This window comes from Lineus longissimus, chromosome 12, assembly GCF_910592395.1.
Source record: "Lineus longissimus chromosome 12, tnLinLong1.2, whole genome shotgun sequence".
Classification (NCBI taxonomy): domain Eukaryota; kingdom Metazoa; phylum Nemertea; class Pilidiophora; order Heteronemertea; family Lineidae; genus Lineus; species Lineus longissimus.
The window spans coordinates 15,158,247-15,177,283 of NC_088319.1; the positions used below are offsets into that span (position 1 = coordinate 15,158,247).

Genomic DNA, 19,037 nt, shown 5'->3' on the forward strand with positions numbered 1-19,037 from the left:
CAGCAACCACTTGAAAAAAACTTGAGCATGGTCCAGGGTCTTGTTCAAATGATTGATTAAATATTTTCTCTGCCACCGAAAAAAACATTTCGTGACTGTAAATCGGATCACTCGCATTTGCTCAATCCAACACCGCCGACTGAGATGCGAGCGTAGTTGATAAAATCTCGGGCCAGCATCACTAGGTTAATGTGGGTTGAACATGCTGCGTGGAGAGCATTGATAAGGGGAACGTGAGCGGGCCTGGCGCGTCTAGCGAAGTGATGTCAGTAGCTAAGGTGAGGTTCTGCCTTCCAGGGATATAGTCGACCTACGACAAGGTTGTTAAGGTATTTATCCTGCGGCAGGGGTATTTATCTTTCATGACTTAGCGGAGTGGGCAAATCTGCGCACTGATTACACTTCGTGCCCTGGATATTTCCTTGTCAATTTCCGTTAAAGTTAGAAGGTAAAACTGTTTCTGACGGATGGCGGCTCACAGAAGAAGAAGGATGTTTACATAGTTTTCACGTTAAGTTCCATTATTATAAGAAAAACTAAAAAGACATGACCGTGTCAAGTAAAATACGACGTTGTTTCTGAAAAGCAGCGGGAAAGGATTATTTACAGTTCAGAAGGAAGAGATTTTCTTGTCATATTTTGCATAGGATAACAGAAGAAAAAAGTTATAACGGATCAAATGTCAGCGAATTTTTAAAAGCTTTGCCGTTCCTGAAAGAGGCACTGAGAATGTGTTTGATAGATGCGTTAGTTCGACATAATTGTATGACTGTAACGTTTGCATTTCACCAGTACGATGGGTGATAATTCGGAATATTAAGTGATGTACGCTCGGGTGGATTCTTCTTAGATAAAACCAAAATAAGTCCAGAAAGGGCAGTTTGACGGACTGGATTAAGAGGTAGGTCTTTTTCCATTTGTTCTTGTTTCTGCATTGACTTAATTCAAAGCCAGTTCCTCATCACAGTTGTAAAGGGTTGCTTCCACTATGGCTGTTCATGGCTTGGTCGCATTAAACTTCACTACAGAAATGCACTAGAATGGGATGCCAGTGCAGGACCACAGGCTGGCCTGAAATTCAAAAGCCATGCCGTTTCGATGCCGGCTACAAATATCCCAGTCAAGGCAGGTCTGTGCATCGATGCACGGCAATCATCAATCAGACTGACTCTAGCCAATTTATTGGCGGAAGTTGGGAGACGGCAGAGCCATCGATTTTGGAGACGGGAAAAACTGACTAGGCAGATCTTAGAGTAACCAGCCGGAAAAAAAGTTTTCATTCCAGATTTTGGTCCTTGTGGGACAAAAAGTGGCCAACATAATCCCTCCACTGGACCAAAAAGTTATATGCGGCCCTGTGCCCTCTTCTTCCTTTGGCACAAGGTTGGCATGTCAAAAGAAGAATAGACACGCGGGGCGTAGTCATTACACCGTTGTTTTTAGTCCTCGAACACGAAATCATTTGCCTGATTGGCTCAATTAGCAGTACATCTTCAAGTCTGATCAATTGATAATAGTCTACGCCTTACTTCAAGAGCCCGTGGGCTGTTAGCGAAGAAGCCAAGATGAGATAAACAGATATCAGTCGTGTTTACGTTAAGCTTTTTTGTCTATATTCTCAAACACATGAGTTGTAATGTTTCATTGTTGTAATGGATTATGCATTAGCTTCGTTTTGACCACAAATGTTTTAGTGAGACAACCATAACCACTTGGATTGGAATAAACTATGAGGTGTAGTAGAATCAAATCGATAACTCACTGTCGGTATTGGTTGTCTCACTAGGCTCGAGTGGAGCAGTCATTTCGCTGTCCACCTTTGGCTGCCGCTTTGATTTTTGCCGTCATTTTCGCTCCAACCCGTGGTCTTTATAACGTAAAAACCACAAGAGGCCTTCCAGGTAAAAGCTACGTTATCTCGCCACCTTTTCGCAAAGCTATCGATAAGCTGTCAACACCCACATGCACTGGCTGAGATGTACACGCTCGCAGAGCTTGTAAACACGGAGATGAAATCGATATACGTACACACACTCTGGTAGCAGGCAAAAATGCCGGAGTTTATCAAGATTGAGCAAGTGGGTGGAAAGAGTCTAAAAACTAATGGAGAATCTAGTAAATCGTCAAGAGTCACCTGCTACTCTTTGTTCAGTGCACTAAAACAAGTCAAATATTTATATTTGGCACTTTTGCTGCACTTCGCTCTACTTGAAACCTCCGCGACATTACCGGACAAGCCATATTATCACCTTTGGCACTTTTGCTGCACTTCGCTCTACTTGAAACCTCCACGACATTACCGGACAAGCCATATTATCACCTTTGGCACTTTTGCTGCACTTCGCTCTACTTGAAACCTCCGCGACATTACCGGACAAGCCATATTATCACCTTTGGCACTTTTGCTGCACTTCGCTCTACTTGAAACCTCCACGACATTACCGGACAAGCCATATTATCACCTTTGGCACTTTTGCTGCACTTCGCTCCACTTGAAACCTCCACGACATTACCGGACAAGCCATATTATCACCTTTGGCACTTTTGCTGCACTTCGCTCTACTTGAAACCTCCACGACATTACCGGACAAGCCATTTTATCACCTTTGGCACTTTTGCTGCACTTCGCTCTACTTGAAACCTCCACGACATTACTGGACAAGCCATATTATCACCTTTGGCACTTTTGCTGCACTTCGCTCCACTTGAAACCTCCACGACATTACCGAACAAGCCATATTATCACCTTTGGCACTTTTGCTGCACTTCGCTCTACTTGAAACCTCCACGACATTACCGGACAAGCCATATTATCACCTTTGGCACTTTTGCTGCACTTCGCTCTACTTGAAACCTCCACGACATTACCGGACAAGCCATATTATCACCTTTGGCACTTTTGCTGCACTTCACTCTACTTGAAACCTCCGGGACATTACCGGACAAGCCATATTATCACCTTTTTGCACTTTTGCTGCACTTCGCTTTAATTGAAACCTCCACGACATTACCGGACAAGCCATATTATCACCTCTCATGATTATCTAGTTATTCGGAACATGAGACGTTGGAACATCGCCACGGCTGGTAATTGCCGCTACTAGATTTACCTCTAACATAATTATTTCCACTTGTCTGAGCGCAGGATATTGGCACGGGCAAATTGGCGGCTAGCGGAATTCAGGAGTCTTGCACAATTTTGACAAGAAAACTCTTCTGTTGAGAACATAAACAACAACGATTATAATCGTCAAGTTACGAGACAAAAATGGCCTCGAAAAAGTTGCCGGTTTACAGTCGTTTTGACAACTACATGCAAACAGTCAACGCCAGCTTTTATAATGAACACCCGCTGAAAGGAAATTATTATTATATCCGTCAAATGATTCGCTGAGATTATCCTTGCGGACTCCGTAAAATTAACTGTCTTTAAATATCCTCATTAATGCCTAATCAGCGCTCTAGTGAAGCAATCAGATGTCGAGTTAGACATTCGTAATGATGATTAGCGAAATTGGCGTAAATTTTCGTTATCAGCAAGTCTAATGAAAAGAAAAAAGTGTCGAGAACGTGCCTCTTGATGAATGCTTTGTCGGGGCTAGCCTTGTGTTTCTGATGAGGCGAAGCGACTCTATCGATACTTTGAGGGAGATAATGTTGCCGGCTTGCGTGCATACGTGCAGTTACATCATTCTCAAATTCAATTTTCAAAATCTAAATTTTGCACTTAACGAATGGGTACGAACTTTAAAATTACAATCATGATTGAATTTAACAAGAGATATCATCAGAAATAAAACTGGCAGGGATTATTATTGAGAGAATACAAGCATGAAACCTCAGAATAAGAGGGTTCTGAGAGCGCGCGTAGTTTTTGATGTTCTTCGATATGTGACGTGCCTAAAATGAAATTAACCATCAATTCAATATATATAATGTACGCCATTTGACCTTTCGGTAATAAGAATTGGAACTAGAGGTGATCGGAGTTCGCGAGGGAAACGCAGAGGCTTCCTCGAAGTGATTTACGTTGTATTATGCAAGTCAGTGACGTGCATGTAACTGAAATTCACTCAGCCTCCAGCAGTCAATCAATTTGAAAGCATAGCCATGTTTATTGCCTTTTTTACACACGTTTTGTTACACTTTGTTCTCCCTGCATTCTCGGCAAAGGCAATCGGTCCCTATTATGAAAGAAGTGCCTAAAAGTTACTTCATTTTCTTGTATATAAAGTAAATTGCATGCATGAAAGTCCATTAACAAACATTACTCAAATGCCATTATCTTTTTTTGATGCCTGCTAGTTTCAGAAAAAAGATCAAATTCCAGTGTAGTGATTCTGTTGTATTCTTCCCACCAGAATGCTGTTCGCGGTAATCGTAGGTGCTCCTACGTAACAAGTAATTTCCAAAACACACAAACCACATGGTATTCACGATGTCACTTTTCAGCCTCTTGTCATGTCACTTATCTGTTCTCAAGCCTCAAGTCAAGTTACGGCAAATGACAAAGTGACTAACTACAAGTGAATCGTGACAAGTACCAAGTGACACCGCGAATCTGATGTAAATCACCGCTTTAGTGTAGTCTACATACACCCGCCAAGAAAACATTCCTTAGCGCCCCAGCTTCACCTTCGCCGTTAAGAGCGCGTTTTGACACCTTTTCCAGGTGGAGATTTTCGCCTACCACGTCGGCTTCAAGAACACCAAGTTTAAAACTCCGGCCGGATGAAATTACTTTCGGCCAGTGAGAACGTAGTGCACCTTATCTCTTCTGGATGTGCCCTCCTCTTCATAGCTCGCGATGTTGCCAGAGAGTGTACCAAGTCTTTGCGCGGGCTGGATGTGCCATGCCCCTTCACTATGCGTACTCTTTCTGATCTAGATGTGTACTCTCCCAACGTAGTGCACCATGTTTCTACCGGGTGGACCTTGTCTCCACCCTTAGGAAAAATTTGTCTTATTTTCACATGGTGAATACCTGATCACGGCCTCCAAATCCATGCAGTTGACTAACGAGATACTTCAAAAGTCCTCGAGTCATTCATTACTGATCTTTTATTGCGGTGTCACCATAGACAGAAATTAATATTTCTCTGTGGTTGCTAACCGCGTGCTGCCACAAAAACCGATCCAATTTAATGAAATTCTTAATTTTTTTCCCCCAGTGGTTTCTACTTTGAGCGATCGTTGTTAATTTCGCGAATTCGCTTCGTTAGGCAAATTGATGTTGGGGAAGTTATAATTAAAAATCGACGTGACATTAAGAACTACACTTGACACTGATTGACAATAAAAGGAAAATACGTTGATGGGTATGATTGACGCAACGGCATGACTAGGGAACAAATGTACCGGTAAGAATGAATAAGGTGATCAATGATGTGCGAGAAATATTCATAACAAGGCTTCCTCCAATCAGGCGATGATCCTCGGCGGGCGAGTTGTAGCTCAATCAAGTTATCGCCGCTGATCAGCCTGCGTGATCAGTCTCTACTCGTCATGTATGGCGCAGCTTGATCAACGTGCTGCGGGCGAGAGCTCGCTCAGCCTTTGCCGCCACGTGGCCGAGTATAAAATGATTTTGCTCCTCACCAAAACATACATCTTGTGAGCTTCTGTACGCAAACCACTTCAGGAAGGCTTGGCGATTTGCTCGTTGGGCAAGCTGATACGGCGGACACGACATGCGTAGTCGAATCGGCCGGTGTGAATGTTCAAATAGCTAAATTGGGTTATCACTCGCCAATCTTGGATCATCGCCTGACTGTCAGCGTTTGTCGTATATTCTCATATGTCATTTGCGGAAGAGGGCCTTGGATGATACAAAGACTTGAGAGAATTGACACTTGGACTTCAAATGACATCGTGGCAACACCGTATGAGTATCTTAGAATGATAATAAGACTAGAACACGGCCAACATTTTGCCCCAGGAATAAATTCTCCGATCAGTCCAATCGGTGATCCAGTACTAGGGGCAACGGAAAAACATTTAATATAATCTCCCTTCGTGATTCTGTGTCTGTGGGAAGCGATAGACGTTGTCATGGTAGTAGTACTAACACAAGAATGCGAGAGTACAATGGAGTGGAATGTGTGTGGTGTCTAGTTAACTAATTCGCCTGCCATCAATCAGGTAAGTATAGTAGATATATTCCAAGAACGAAATCTCGCCTGACTCTGGGCAAAATGTTATATTTACTAAATGAAAGGAATGAGCAGCTTTTTACTTCAGTATGTTGTACTTCTTCTGTTTCATAAGCAAAATGAACAACAATGACGTTTTCCAATGTTGGTCCTGCTCCTCGCGCGATCTTAGAGCTTAGAGCTCAACGCGAGTCGCAATGCATCGTTTCCCGGGTACAGTCAGAAACTCGTGATGGTGATAGTTCATGTGTTCTATAATGATGTGAACTACTATGGTAGAGTGGAAGATTACTGGGCAGCCGACAGCTTTGTTATAATGCCCCTAATTTTGCTATTGGTCCTTAAACTGCAATGATGGTTCTGTTGCTAATGGCAGCTTTAGATAGATTTGCCAGTTTATGTTCGTTATTTCCATCGCAGTACACATTGTTGTCGCCATGCTGCGAAATAAAACACAGTGAAACGTATTCTTTGCGAATATAATCAAAGAAGTTCTATAAATGGTAAAGACGGACAAGTAAAGATACTTTTTAGGCTTCAACTTCTATTCGAGCGTTACCAACCTTTGTCTTTTGGTATTTCTTCTGGTCTCGGGGAGTCTCAAGCCACAAGAATGACGATGACACAAGAAGCCTGTGAAGCAAATGTCGCCAGAAAACACATCACCTCATGAGGCATGATACTGCATATTGTATTTCTTTTGTTTTCAAGGGTATAGCTAACTAATAAATGTTTCAAGGGGACGTATTACAACAAATAGCTACATGTATATGATATGGATGGATATCGGAAAAGGAATATGTTAAACCAGAGACAACAAAAAGTGGGAGTTGGTTTTTTGTGTTGTCACATCACTTTTGGCTCGTATTACCTTTGCATAGTTTACGCTAGTTCATTGACGTGCATCTATAATCTGGCCATAAGTTAGAAATTGAATGCGTTTAACGAAGACGCAGGAGGACAAAGACAATCTATCCTCGGAACTGACTTTAGGTGAACAGTTTAAAAAAAGTTTTTGACGGTCCTGTGGCTTTCGATCCGGTCACCCATGCCCTAAACTTGTGCATTTGGTGATACAAAAATAGAAAGAATTCTTTGTGATTCTGTCCGAATAATGGCCTCTCCACTTTGATATTCTGTTTCACGAAGAACCCCCCAAAATTTTTTGGTGTCGGGGCATAAAAAAAATATGGATCGGGCGTTAAACCACCTTATAACTGTTTTTTTCCATTATTCATAGCACCGTTATTTTAGGGAATCTGCTGGTAGCTGCCTTTGATGTGTGACTCAGCGTTTTTCTTCAAATGTAAGGGAAGGTGCCAGATAAAATAATTTGTGAATTTATATTTGGGAATACTGTACTTTGAAAGTGTGTTGCTGTGGGCAGGCAGTTGTACCTCGGAGATTGCATATTTCATATCATAGAAAACAATAACTGAAAAAATATCGGGCTACTCACTTCAGCTGCGTGCTGTTATTAGCGGAAGAGTGTTTTGATAGGATGCTAAGTAGCCGGTAGATTATGATGAAATGGATATGGTAACAATTCGAGACACCTTTGATATGATTCTTTACTCTCGCAGTACTTTCTCCGAGTGTGCCAACGTCTTTATTGAGTCAATGATTCGACAAGGGTATAGTGTGCCAAAGACGGATATTTCTGGTGTTGAAGATGAGTCGACGTGGGCGCTAAACAAAGAAGACGAGCTGGAAATCCAAACGACTTTCTCCGACAATGGAGTTATCTCCCTGGGAGACTGAGTCTGCAGAATGAATATGGGTGTATTTTCCGTGTTTCCGTTACCGAGTTTTTCGCCTTTCTTTCTGTGTCCCCATTATCATTTCACGACCGCTGTCATGCCGTCAATGTAACGTAGGGAACGGCCAACAGTGTTCAGAGGCTTCCTTCAAACCTGGCCCTTAGGGCTGCGTTGTCTGTGAAAGACATGTTCCATTGTAAGCCGTCTCTTCTAAAAGTTCTTAATACTACATAGTTTGAAATCGGAAACATAAAGACTGCTCCCACAGGTTCCAAATTGGGGACAACACGCACATTTAATGTAATCAGACGCGAAAATACCCTTTTGCATGTTGAGCCTAGTTCTTGCAGTAATCTCTCTGGCCCCATCATTTCTTAATGTCTCTGCGTGGTAAACTCAGTTAGCTTAGTGCTTTCGTTCAGAATTAAACAGTATGGGCTATACAATTCAACATGTATATCTAATTATTTGAAATGCGCGTATGAATGCGAGTTGCTGTTAGGTAGATGAGAGAATCTATTGCATAACAATGCCTAGTAATGTGTTGCCGAGGGTTTGGACGAATTGACGACTCCATCCGGGCGGTATTTGCTGAGGTATGTGAACCAAAAACCAATATCACAGTAAATTACTTGTAGCATTAGTTGATCCGTCATGTACATCGGCGACACTCCCTCCGCCTTCGAAAGCAATAAACCCGATTCGCACAGGAAAAGGGATACAAATACATGGACATCATTTGGATCAGTTTTCAAAAATTAGTCAAATCACGGAGACTGTTGACATGACTCAGCCTCCCATTAAGGAAAATTAGCAGGAAATAACTCAATAAAATTCGCCCCCGCCTGGTTTTTTCCTTTTAATGACACCTCTTGAGTGGCGATCAGTGACCTTTGTCGTCAAATGTCGAAGGTTGTCTAGAATAGAATAACATCAGTGTCGCTTCTTAGTTATTCCTTACATAGTTAGGTAAGCAGTTAGCTCTTCTCTCCCTAAACCCCGCCGAAAGAAAATATACATTGTATGGATGTTTGTCACATCGTCAAAACTAGCCAGTGGTACAATGTACATATAGCAATGCAACATATAAAAAAGTAAAGGCGAAATTAAAAGTTCAACCGCCAAGGAAGGAAACACGTGGGTTGCTTCCTCGAGTCCCTTACCTTTTTGGTATAGCGAAGATTGTTTACCAGTAAACTTGCCTTATGTCAATCATGGGTCGTTGCCAAGCAACCAATTTTACTGCTACAATTTCAAAAAGCAGTTTGGCGATAGATGAACTTTTTTACAGAACCACCGAAGGTATTCCTTTGTCTTTACCTTCTATAAGGCAAATGAGATTGTTTTGCATGGTGCACTTTCACCAAAGAGTTAGAGTACCAATGGTAAAAATCGGTCAAGTGGTAAAAAGTGAGGTCAACAGCTGCAAAGAACGAGAGTCGGACGAGGCATTTTCAGCCTTGGAGCACTTTGAAAACATACATCCCCACACAAAATGGCAATTTAATCTTTTGAGAATCTTCCTCGGGGCCGACCTTCATTCTGCGATCGTTCAGCTCTAATGTGGCCCCATCTTTATATTGCCAATTCGGTTCGATTTTGCTGAATAATTGCAAACAGTAGGGGAATTATTCTCTAATTCTCTGATTTCAAGTAATTTCACATTAGGTTTCCTCAAAATCTGCCCCGAATAGAATTACTTTGAAATTGTTATAAACGGTCTGTCAAATTATATTTTAAATTGCTCAGAGAGCTTGAGGGTTTATCTTTAAAATGAAAAGTTGATATGATTAGTGATATGTGATGTCATTACACATGGTTTATTGATCGGACTATATCATATCGTGATAGACGTTTGAACGTCAGACTGGAATTAATGAGATATTTTTGTTAAAGTCCTGTAATTGTTGTTGAAAGCTTCTGAGACATTTAGATCCGGGCCTAAGTATTGCGGCAATATGCCGTGGACATCAGTATTGGTCTCTCAGTTCAGCCTGGAGAGAACGGCTTCCGTCCGACCAACGAGGCATGGCCTAGATAGCAATGGACGGGACTTTACCTGACAAGCATAATATGTTACTTGTATAATAACGCCGAATGCATGCTCAAGTTGTGGGTATCTTCCCCTTGACAAATTAGTGTCGCAGAACTCATAGAATACGCCGAAACTCAACAATTCTTGGAACGTTATTCAAAGGAAAAAAAGATCGACAGAGGTGATTAAGGCTGAGTGGCGAGGCTCCTGTTACTGGTTTAGCCATTAAAGTAAAATCCAATTGAAACTTTAAATTGATATTCTGGGCATGCATGCATGCGGAGTGAATTTGTGAAGACACGGGAATGTCTCATCGATATTTTGCTTCCACACTGAAAGGACAGACCTGATCCATGTTCTTCTCCACTCTTATGGTGCATGGCCTTTCGCGGAATAGAGAGATTTTCGCAGACAAAAACGTCATTCAATATTATCGCCAATTTACGGCTGAGCAAATTATTCATAAGATATATGACGAACTGCCTTTTCGTTATTGTGACTTTACACCAACTAGGGCTCCGGCCATGGCTGTGGCTCGTCCATCACCTGGTAGAAGCATTTATTACGGTGCCCGGACGAAAAGCCAATCATGTCTGCGGTACGACACCAGGAAAAAAGGCGACAATTGCAGGGAATTGCTGTTGGTGCACGTGTTACTTCTGTTGATCTTCTGCTGATCAAGACCCACCTTTTGGTTGGCTAAACATCTCATCAGAAGATTAAAGCACCGCCATCTCGGGATGGCCGGCTGTTGATAACACAAACCATGATTGTGGGGCACTGGTCTCTCACAGCAAAATACTGAGTGTTTTATTATCCCTTTGGCCATGATCGCATTCACTCGTCAGATTTGCACTTTGGAAAAGGTATTGGGTTTCCCCCGACGACTATCGTAAGGAGGAAGAGACGCCTCGGACGGTATAAATCGGAATAGCGTCCAAACAGTTAGATCGATTACAAACAGACTTCATGTCCAAGGCCGGCGTCTTGTCATCAATCATTCTAGATGTCAAAGTTGAATAATTATGAACATACTGCTGTTGAAACAATCTTGATGTAAAAGACCTGCCTCTCACGTTGATAGAGTACAACAGGTGGTTTCTACCGGGGGTCGCAAATAATCGATCACGTCTGGTCTCTGCGGCCTCGTTCAATCGATCGAATTGCGGCATGCCCTGGTAAGTTTGATGAAATTTATTACACATACTGCAGCGATAACGGGATTGAATTTTCCTGGGGTATTACGACATATTTCGACTGAACAATGATCCGTATTGAAAGTGGTTGAAGACGTTCACATACACCTACGGAACATTATCCGTTAACAAACGGTTTGTAGGAAATTAATGGCATCTGCAACTGCTGTGAGGGAGATTGAATACTCGTCCTGGTGTCATGGTATCAGATGCATAGTGTTGGATATGACATTCATGACGGATTGCGGAACGACTCTTATTTTGTATTAGCGGTATAGGAAGACGGCATGCGTGAGGAAACAGAGTATATTGGGTTTATTGTGGGATATTACGTTCATGACGGAAAGTGGAACGAATCAGAATATATTGGGTACTAAAAGTTTTAAACATCCTTTAATTAATTTGTACGCCCATCCATTGTCGTTTTGAATACCGACATAAACATCTCAACATTTTTTTCAATTTATATTTTCAGAACCGTTCTGATTGGGTAGTTGAGAAGTCGAAGATCAGGAGATGCAAAATGTATTCGAATTGGACAATAAGAGCAGACTCTGATGTCACGTCACGTCCGTGATACAGCGGCCATGTCTAAATATTCTTTTACACACCGGTGTAGTCATGTCGGGAACAAAGGATTGTTTCTGAAAAACATGACGATTATTCTTCCTCATGAAAATATGTACAAAAACCCACGAAGATAATTCTTGTTTATCGTTGCGACGGTTCAGATTATGCCAGCCTTCTTCGAAGCGTGTCAAAGGTCGCCAGACACACTCACTTCTTTGTTCAATGAACAGTTGACCTCATTGATGAACGATATAATATCTACAACATTTCAAACAGTTTAATGATGTTATTCATAGCCAGCATCATCTGTTGTCATCAAAGTTCCACAATTTCCTTTCCAAACGTTTTAGCTTTAAACTTAAGGAAAGAAATACACTGACGCTTTCGCCTTCCTTTGGAAACTGTTTTGGCGCAATATCCGGGAATTCTCGAAATCGGTTGAGTCAGCAATTTTGCAATCGTGGCGTCTAGAAAGAATATATCGCTATACCAGGCGCGAATTCTACATGATTTGATTTACGGGAAGTTTCCGAAGATCAAGAGATCGGAAATGGACGGACTAGCACATGACGGGGATGGTAGGCAGGGCCTTCCGGGTAACGGAACAGCCGCCTTATGGAATACAACAAATGTGACATTATTGCAGTCGTTGCAGTTCGTCGAGAATGACGGGACAGGACAAATGAATGCTGGCATGGACCCTGCAGACATGCACGCGATATTTCTAATGATAACAGTTTTAGGGTGTGTTGTTGGAATCCTGGCAGTTGCGGGACTATTTTTAAATGTGCTAAGTATGATAGTATTTTCTCGCGTTTCAGAGAAAAGTGCCTCTATTTTTTTAATGCAGGTCCTTGCAGCGGCTGATAGTGCCTTTTTGATCAGTAATTTTTTAATCCACACTGTGTTAGCCGTCTTTCTTCTCAGCGGGAGATATATAGAATACGAAGTACACGTGCTGCCATCTATTCCATACATTGCGAGTTTTGAAGAAGTCTCGCGAGATTTTGCGGTCTGGATGGTGGTACTCGTGACATTTGAACGTTATCTCGCGATATACTACCCGCTGAAAGCGAATGTGTTGTGCCGCACGTCCGCTACTGCCAAAACCGTCATTGTGATGTTTGCCGTCGTTGCGCTTTTCAACATTCCGTCTTTTCTTATGTTCCAAAGCTCCCCAGGTAATGCACCCGTTATTGCAGGATTTGCCAGGTCTGTCGTCTACAACACAACATATTACGTCATAGACGCTCTGTTCAATTTGGTAGCGCCAATTTCCCTTGTTCTTTGTTTCAACTTTCGAATAATAGCTATCGTGCGCCTGACACGCAGACGACGCTTCAGCTGTGATTCGTTGGACTCGAGTAGCTCATCCAATCACAACGCGTTGGAGGACTCACGTGCCTCGTCAGTGACCATGACCCTATTCACTATCTCCTCGCTCTTCATCGTCTGCGAACTGCCGCATCTTGGCTATTTGCTGATGGAAGTCGTGACGAATTTCTTGAATGTAGATCACCCAGCTTGGTGGAAGGTGTTAGCGATGACCTTATCGCACATTTTCCAAAATATAAACTCTTTCATAAACTTTTTCATATATATCATGATGGCGCGAAAATTCCGATCCACTATCCGGGTAATGTTTTGGAACTGTCCGAAAAGGTTCCGGAGAAGACGCGACAGGGGGAAATACCCAGTGTGCACCTCGTTTGTTTGAATATTGCGTCGGATTCTGTATAAGCATACATGACTTGAGGACTGAGAATAAAAGCCATGCCATTTTAGCAGAAGTTTCCGAGCGACAAAAATAATTCTATTGCCACTCCCAGAAAGAGAAGCAAGGGCTGTTTCTTAGTTATCGAATCGATCAATGTTTCCGTAACGGAACTCGAAATAACATTACAGTAGCTGTAGGATATCCGTAATTGGGGTTACTGATAAAAGCGGAATGATATCGTCGAAACGAAATAAAACCCGCGAAATGCAGCCCCTTGAAATGAAGAAGACGCGAGTACATGTACATATCGGTGAACAGTCCACCATTCATCATCTACATGTAGGTAGAAAAGTTGGAATTATACATGGTGCCCCTTCGCCCAGCGGAACCAATGTCAACTTTAATACATACCGACATCAGACTTGAGTGACGTTATTTGAAAAGATCAAAAGGTTCATTTCGATAAATCCATGTCATCTTTAGATTTTTTGCGTTTCGTTTCATTCTGGAACTCTTCGGTAACCCGTAATTCGGACGAAAATGATGGAATATCGACTCCTGCTGATCATCACTCTTTACATTCCGCATATATAGTTTTTTATATTTTCTTACTTTTCCCAACTTGACTGATTTCTATCATATTCGCATGCGGTAGTATACATGGATAGGTGCTTGAACAGAACATGTGTTGTTCTTTGTCGACGATATATTACAAATTTGATATACGGGGGCATTTTCTCATTCTATGCGTTTTGAGCGTGCCACGGTGCTTCACGCTTGTTGTTAGTTGTCGGCAGTGTAAGGCATGTTAGGCGACAATACACCAAGTTGCAATTTTGTCGATGACGTGTGTGCGAGAGGTGGTGATCGGTTGCCCTTGCTGATTCAGGTCCATCGACCACATAGAAAGCTGTTTCGAGTGGGTAAACGTTACATGTATCAAGCTTTGCCCGATAACCCTTTTATAAGACTGTAGAACAAAGGGATTCTGGAACGTATATATAGCTGAGGGCAGGGCCCGGTTGTTCAAACCCTGGTTAGTTTAGCGTCTGCTAAGTTTTAGTGACCGCTACTAAACTTAGCGGAACCCTTTGGGTGACGCTAAAACTTGGCAGTACCCCATGACAAAACCCTTGAGGTGCCGCTAACTAAGCGGTGACATAGCGGCAGCTAAGCCTAACGAAACTTACTTGGCGGCACGCTAAGATAACGGTGGGTAAGCAGCCGCCAAGCCACCTTCAGCAGATAGCGGAGCTTTGAACAACCGGGCCCAAGTTTCCACTAGCTGCACGCGATTTGGGTAGTTGGATAATTAGCCAATTAGCCACGTCAGTTTTAGGCATGCATAGTTGCAGGCCTAGACTTTTCGCTGCATGCAGTGATAAGGTCACGTGAGCTGGTGTGACAAGAGAACGTCATGTGACCTGACTTGTAGTCATGAAGCTTCCATATTGTTTGTTTGTATATGTAGATCGAGTTTTTCAGAAAAGATCTGTCCTAAAAGTTGAATATCTGAGATATGGACACGCAGAAAGTATTCAAATCCACCTCCATCTGGGATCACCTAATATTATCACCTCGTGTAAATTTCAGTACTTTGGTTATACATGTAGTACATTTTTTACGTTTTACACGGCCATGAAACTTGTAAGACGCGTCAAAATCGTCAGCAACAAAATTTAGTGGTGATTTTGGTGCGTCCAACAAATGTCGTTCCTGTCTGATATATGTAAGTCCAATAGTCACTGTAGTGTTGATATTTACATACAGGAGGATGTGTAACCCGTCATCGGAGTGTGGGCACCTTTGGTCTGTTAACCTCCTTGATATACAGTTTAAAAGACGGATAGGTTTTTTTCTGAATAACGCGATATATTTTTTTAAGTGTACATTTACTGTTCATAAACAATGGAGGAGATTGCTGGATACGTTTTGTTACTTGTAATCCGTCGGTCGAAGAATGAAAATCATATTATCGTTCGTTAAATCATGGTTTGGTATGTTTTTGTTATAATGGGAAGATGAAGTTATTCAATACAAACGATATATTAATAATCTTACTGTGGTTTGGTTTTTTTCTTGAGAACGAAGAGTTATGCCGGACCCCGTGGTACATACTGACCTCGTGGTTTTAGTACATGACGTGACGTCACATACGATGGTCAGTGAGATCATCGATCACATATAATAGGCACCAAAAGTGTCGGGGGGAGGAGGAGGAGGGTGCAATTGACCCCAGAAATTTTTCTAGACCGAAATGAATAATACATTTTCGAAGCAACCATATATGACGATATTTTAATTTTCTATATAATCTATTCATATCAACATGAGGGTACATAATAATTATACCTAATAATAATAATAATAAATTCATTTTATTCATTACGAAGACCTCAATAAACAGACTTTACATGACCGGTATGTTCGGACCATTGGGATTGTATAAAGATTACATGATTTACATACATGTACATGCGTGTACATACATGCAGGCTGAATAACACGTCTAAAAGACAATGAAATGAACAAAAGCAGACCCGTGAATTTTGAATGATAGACTTTCTATTCAGCGGTTGTTTTGTTTATACTAAAATCATTCGGTAATAGGGTATAGTTCTTCCCCTGGTTCTTTGAGACGACAATTGACGTGTTCTCCTGCAATTTGGCACGCAATGCGCACCGGCCCACACACTCCACGCAGACATAGATCAACGCGTTAGACACCATTGCGGCCAATACTGCGTAAGCAACAGCCATAGGATAAGTGTCCAAGAACGGCCCCATAACTGCGGGAAAGCCCATCTCCCCGAGCGTAGAGGATGACACCAAAATCGAAGACATTTTAACCGGGAGATCAATATACTGGTTTGCCCAACTGAATACGGCTGCGTAAGAGACCATTCCACTAAGAGCGATACCAGCACTTGCACACCAAACTGCAATAGTAGAATAAGAACCAAATATCACGAGCACGAGACTAGACACAACTAGGATAATACACGTTGTCAAAATTGTGACAGAAGCTGGTATATATTTACTCAATGGAGTGAAAAGTACTGTTCCTGTGAAACTAACCGTTGAATAGAATAACGTCATTTGCGTCCCTAAGGTTTCGGTTTTTCCTAACTGCTTCACCACGAACGTTGTGAGAAGAGTTGAATACGTCAAAGCTGCGCCAATTACATTAAAGATATAAACACTCAAAAGAGCAATTAAAACATAGCACGTGCTCCTGCTGGCAATTTTCGGAGTTTCCACAGTCTCCTTGTACTCGCATTCTTCATGTTCATTGGTCTCCGTTGGTTTCGCCAGATGCAACAGAAATGCCAAGAACAGCCCGGTAAATAAGCAGATGCCCATAACGATGAAATGTATGGTAGACATCGCCTCAATATTTTGCTTCTCAGTCTCGGACTGATGCGAAAAGACTGTCGAGTTCTGCGGAAAGGGGTTTTTCTGTGACATGTTTTTCTCGCAAAGGGTGCTTTCGCTTCGTGCTCCCCCTACGCATGGAGTTTCCCTGACGAAGGGTAGGACCATGGCCGCTGCCGAAAGGCCTCCGGCCGATACACCGCCGTAGACAGCCATCAGATAAGGTGCGTGCTTCTTTCCCCAGAGCTGGATACAGACATCATTCGTATCTGAAAAAAGACAAGCAAGTTGTGAACCCTAGTATTATCAACAATGACAATAAATAATCAAAAATTCATAAACACTAGACTTCATGAATTCTTGCTAGTATTGTCAATCAGTAAGCACTATAAAATGGTTGATCTAATCAGAATCTTTCAAATAAATTTATTTGAAAGACTCTGGTCTTAACTTACGGGTTTTGTCTTGCGATGGAATTAACGACGGACTGGCTACCATCCCATGTTTAGAATTTGCCAGCAGTGACATTTGGCCGCGCGACGATACCATCAGATTGCGGTACGCGGAAAGACTCGAAACGTTAGGGAGAATAGCCAGTGATCGGCCAGTGCCATTACAGTACTCCTGCTCGGTCGTCGACCAACCAAAATCGGTCAACTAAACAACCAGTGAATCATATTCTTTTTTTGATAGAATTTATGGGATCCGTTTTGTCCACTATTCGTTGTTTTTTTGCATTCCATGGGGTAGGTATGCTGCGTCATTTTACCTGTCTCGATGAATCCAACGATCAATCCTTGAAGGCAGAAGACAACAATCATGACTCCGAGATAGGTCGACCATGGGATTGCCGCGGTCAGTCCGCCCAACAGCATGAAGGCAATGATGGTAGCAGCAACCCTGCAACGCGAGGCGTCAATCAGGTAACCCCTGGCGAGGGAGCCCAATGCGGTGCCCAACCCCCTGGTGGTCAACGCCCATGATACTTTACTAACTTCGGTATTCACGAGTTTCGCCAGGTTGAGAAGAATAGGCCCCGTGACGGCGTACACTACACCCTGTTATAAACAAGAAGCGGGTTAATGCATTTCCGAAGTGTGTTAATCTACACTCCTAGAAAAATATTTTTATTTGTTCTGGCAGAGAAAGCGTTTCTAAAAGTGTACTTTATCGCGAACTTGTACTATCAAAATGTTATTGACGAGTATTGCGAAAATAAAGATGAACTTGATGTTATCACCGGCATGCTGTGGTTTAGGTGTTGGCCATAGCAGTGGGATGGCACTCCACTTCTCCCCATCCCAAAGTGCTTTTTTATGAGATGACAGTCAACACTTAGAAACACAGGCCATCAGAAAACATATCGTAAGAAAACTGCCGTGTTGAAAGTGCTTATTACAATATTTTAGAACAAGGAAAACTGTAAAATCTTCAAGAGATGAGTCAGATTAGTCACGAAGCTTGCCCCATATGATTGAATACTTACTATGATGAACATGGAGAGCCAAAGAGCCCCCGTCAGGGCGTAATGCAAGAAAATCATTTTTGGTTATATCCTGTAACCTTTCCGAGGTGGTTGTAAATAATATTCCACTCTGTGCTTATCGTTCTTCCTGTGGGTAACTAATCATTCACAGACACAAATGATTCACTTGATCATATAGTTAATGAGACCTGCTCTCTAAAAATACGGGGTGCCCTCGTGATTACCGGTAGTCTATAAAAAAAGGACCATAAATTTCGGAGGTTCTCAAAAGGGTACCAGTATGACTGAGTAGGCCCTCGTCCTGCCTCTGTTGAGACTTGTCATGCACACTTTACAAAGCGCCGCTTCCCAACAATAAATACCCGCTGGTGCGGCTGCCCGATCTCTTGCTAATAACCGGGACGACCAGTGCGGACAATTACATTTGAATAACACTGTTCATGGAGTATAAATAGCCGATTATAATGCATGCGACATTGCGGCAATCCAAGAGGCCTCTTCAAAATGCCACCCGACATCGGTAGTCACGAGGACAACCTGTATGTCATTATTATCATTAACTAAACAATACAACATACGACATACCTACCAGTAGTCCTCGTACTAAATTCTACATGTATATTTGATGTAGAATTTAATTCTTTTCAAAATTGCTCTTGTCGCGATGCGATACCACCTCCCAGTTCGGAGCTACACGCTTTTTTCCTATTGATATCAATCTTCTGTTGGAGTTAGCAAAATATCAA

At 42.2% G+C, this 19,037-nt stretch overlaps 2 protein-coding genes across 3 annotated transcripts; one reads left to right on the plus strand and one right to left on the minus strand.

The window, feature by feature from the left end:
* Nucleotides 1-243: 243 nt before the first annotated feature.
* LOC135496875 (FMRFamide receptor-like) lies at nucleotides 244-14,746 on the plus strand. 2 transcript variants are annotated; one of them, XM_064786441.1, is made up of 2 exons: nucleotides 244-901; nucleotides 11,619-14,746. In XM_064786441.1, the coding sequence occupies exon 2, from the start codon at nucleotides 12,264-12,266 to the stop codon at nucleotides 13,428-13,430; it is 1,167 nt and encodes a 388-aa protein (XP_064642511.1). In that variant the 5' UTR covers nucleotides 244-901; nucleotides 11,619-12,263; the 3' UTR covers nucleotides 13,431-14,746. The 2 variants fall into 2 exon arrangements, with proteins under 2 accessions (XP_064642511.1, XP_064642512.1); XM_064786442.1 differs by lacking the exon at nucleotides 244-901 and adding an exon at nucleotides 6,100-6,141.
* Nucleotides 14,747-15,744: 998 nt separating this feature from the next.
* Nucleotides 15,745-18,686, minus strand: LOC135496962 (sodium-dependent glucose transporter 1A-like). Its single transcript, XM_064786567.1, has 3 exons — nucleotides 18,292-18,686; nucleotides 17,575-17,863; nucleotides 15,745-17,074 (listed from the first exon to the last, which is right to left on the minus strand). Exons 1-3 carry the CDS (start codon nucleotides 18,346-18,348, stop codon nucleotides 15,996-15,998), a joined length of 1,425 nt encoding a protein of 474 aa, XP_064642637.1. The 5' UTR covers nucleotides 18,349-18,686; the 3' UTR covers nucleotides 15,745-15,995.
* Nucleotides 18,687-19,037: the final 351 nt, after the last annotated feature.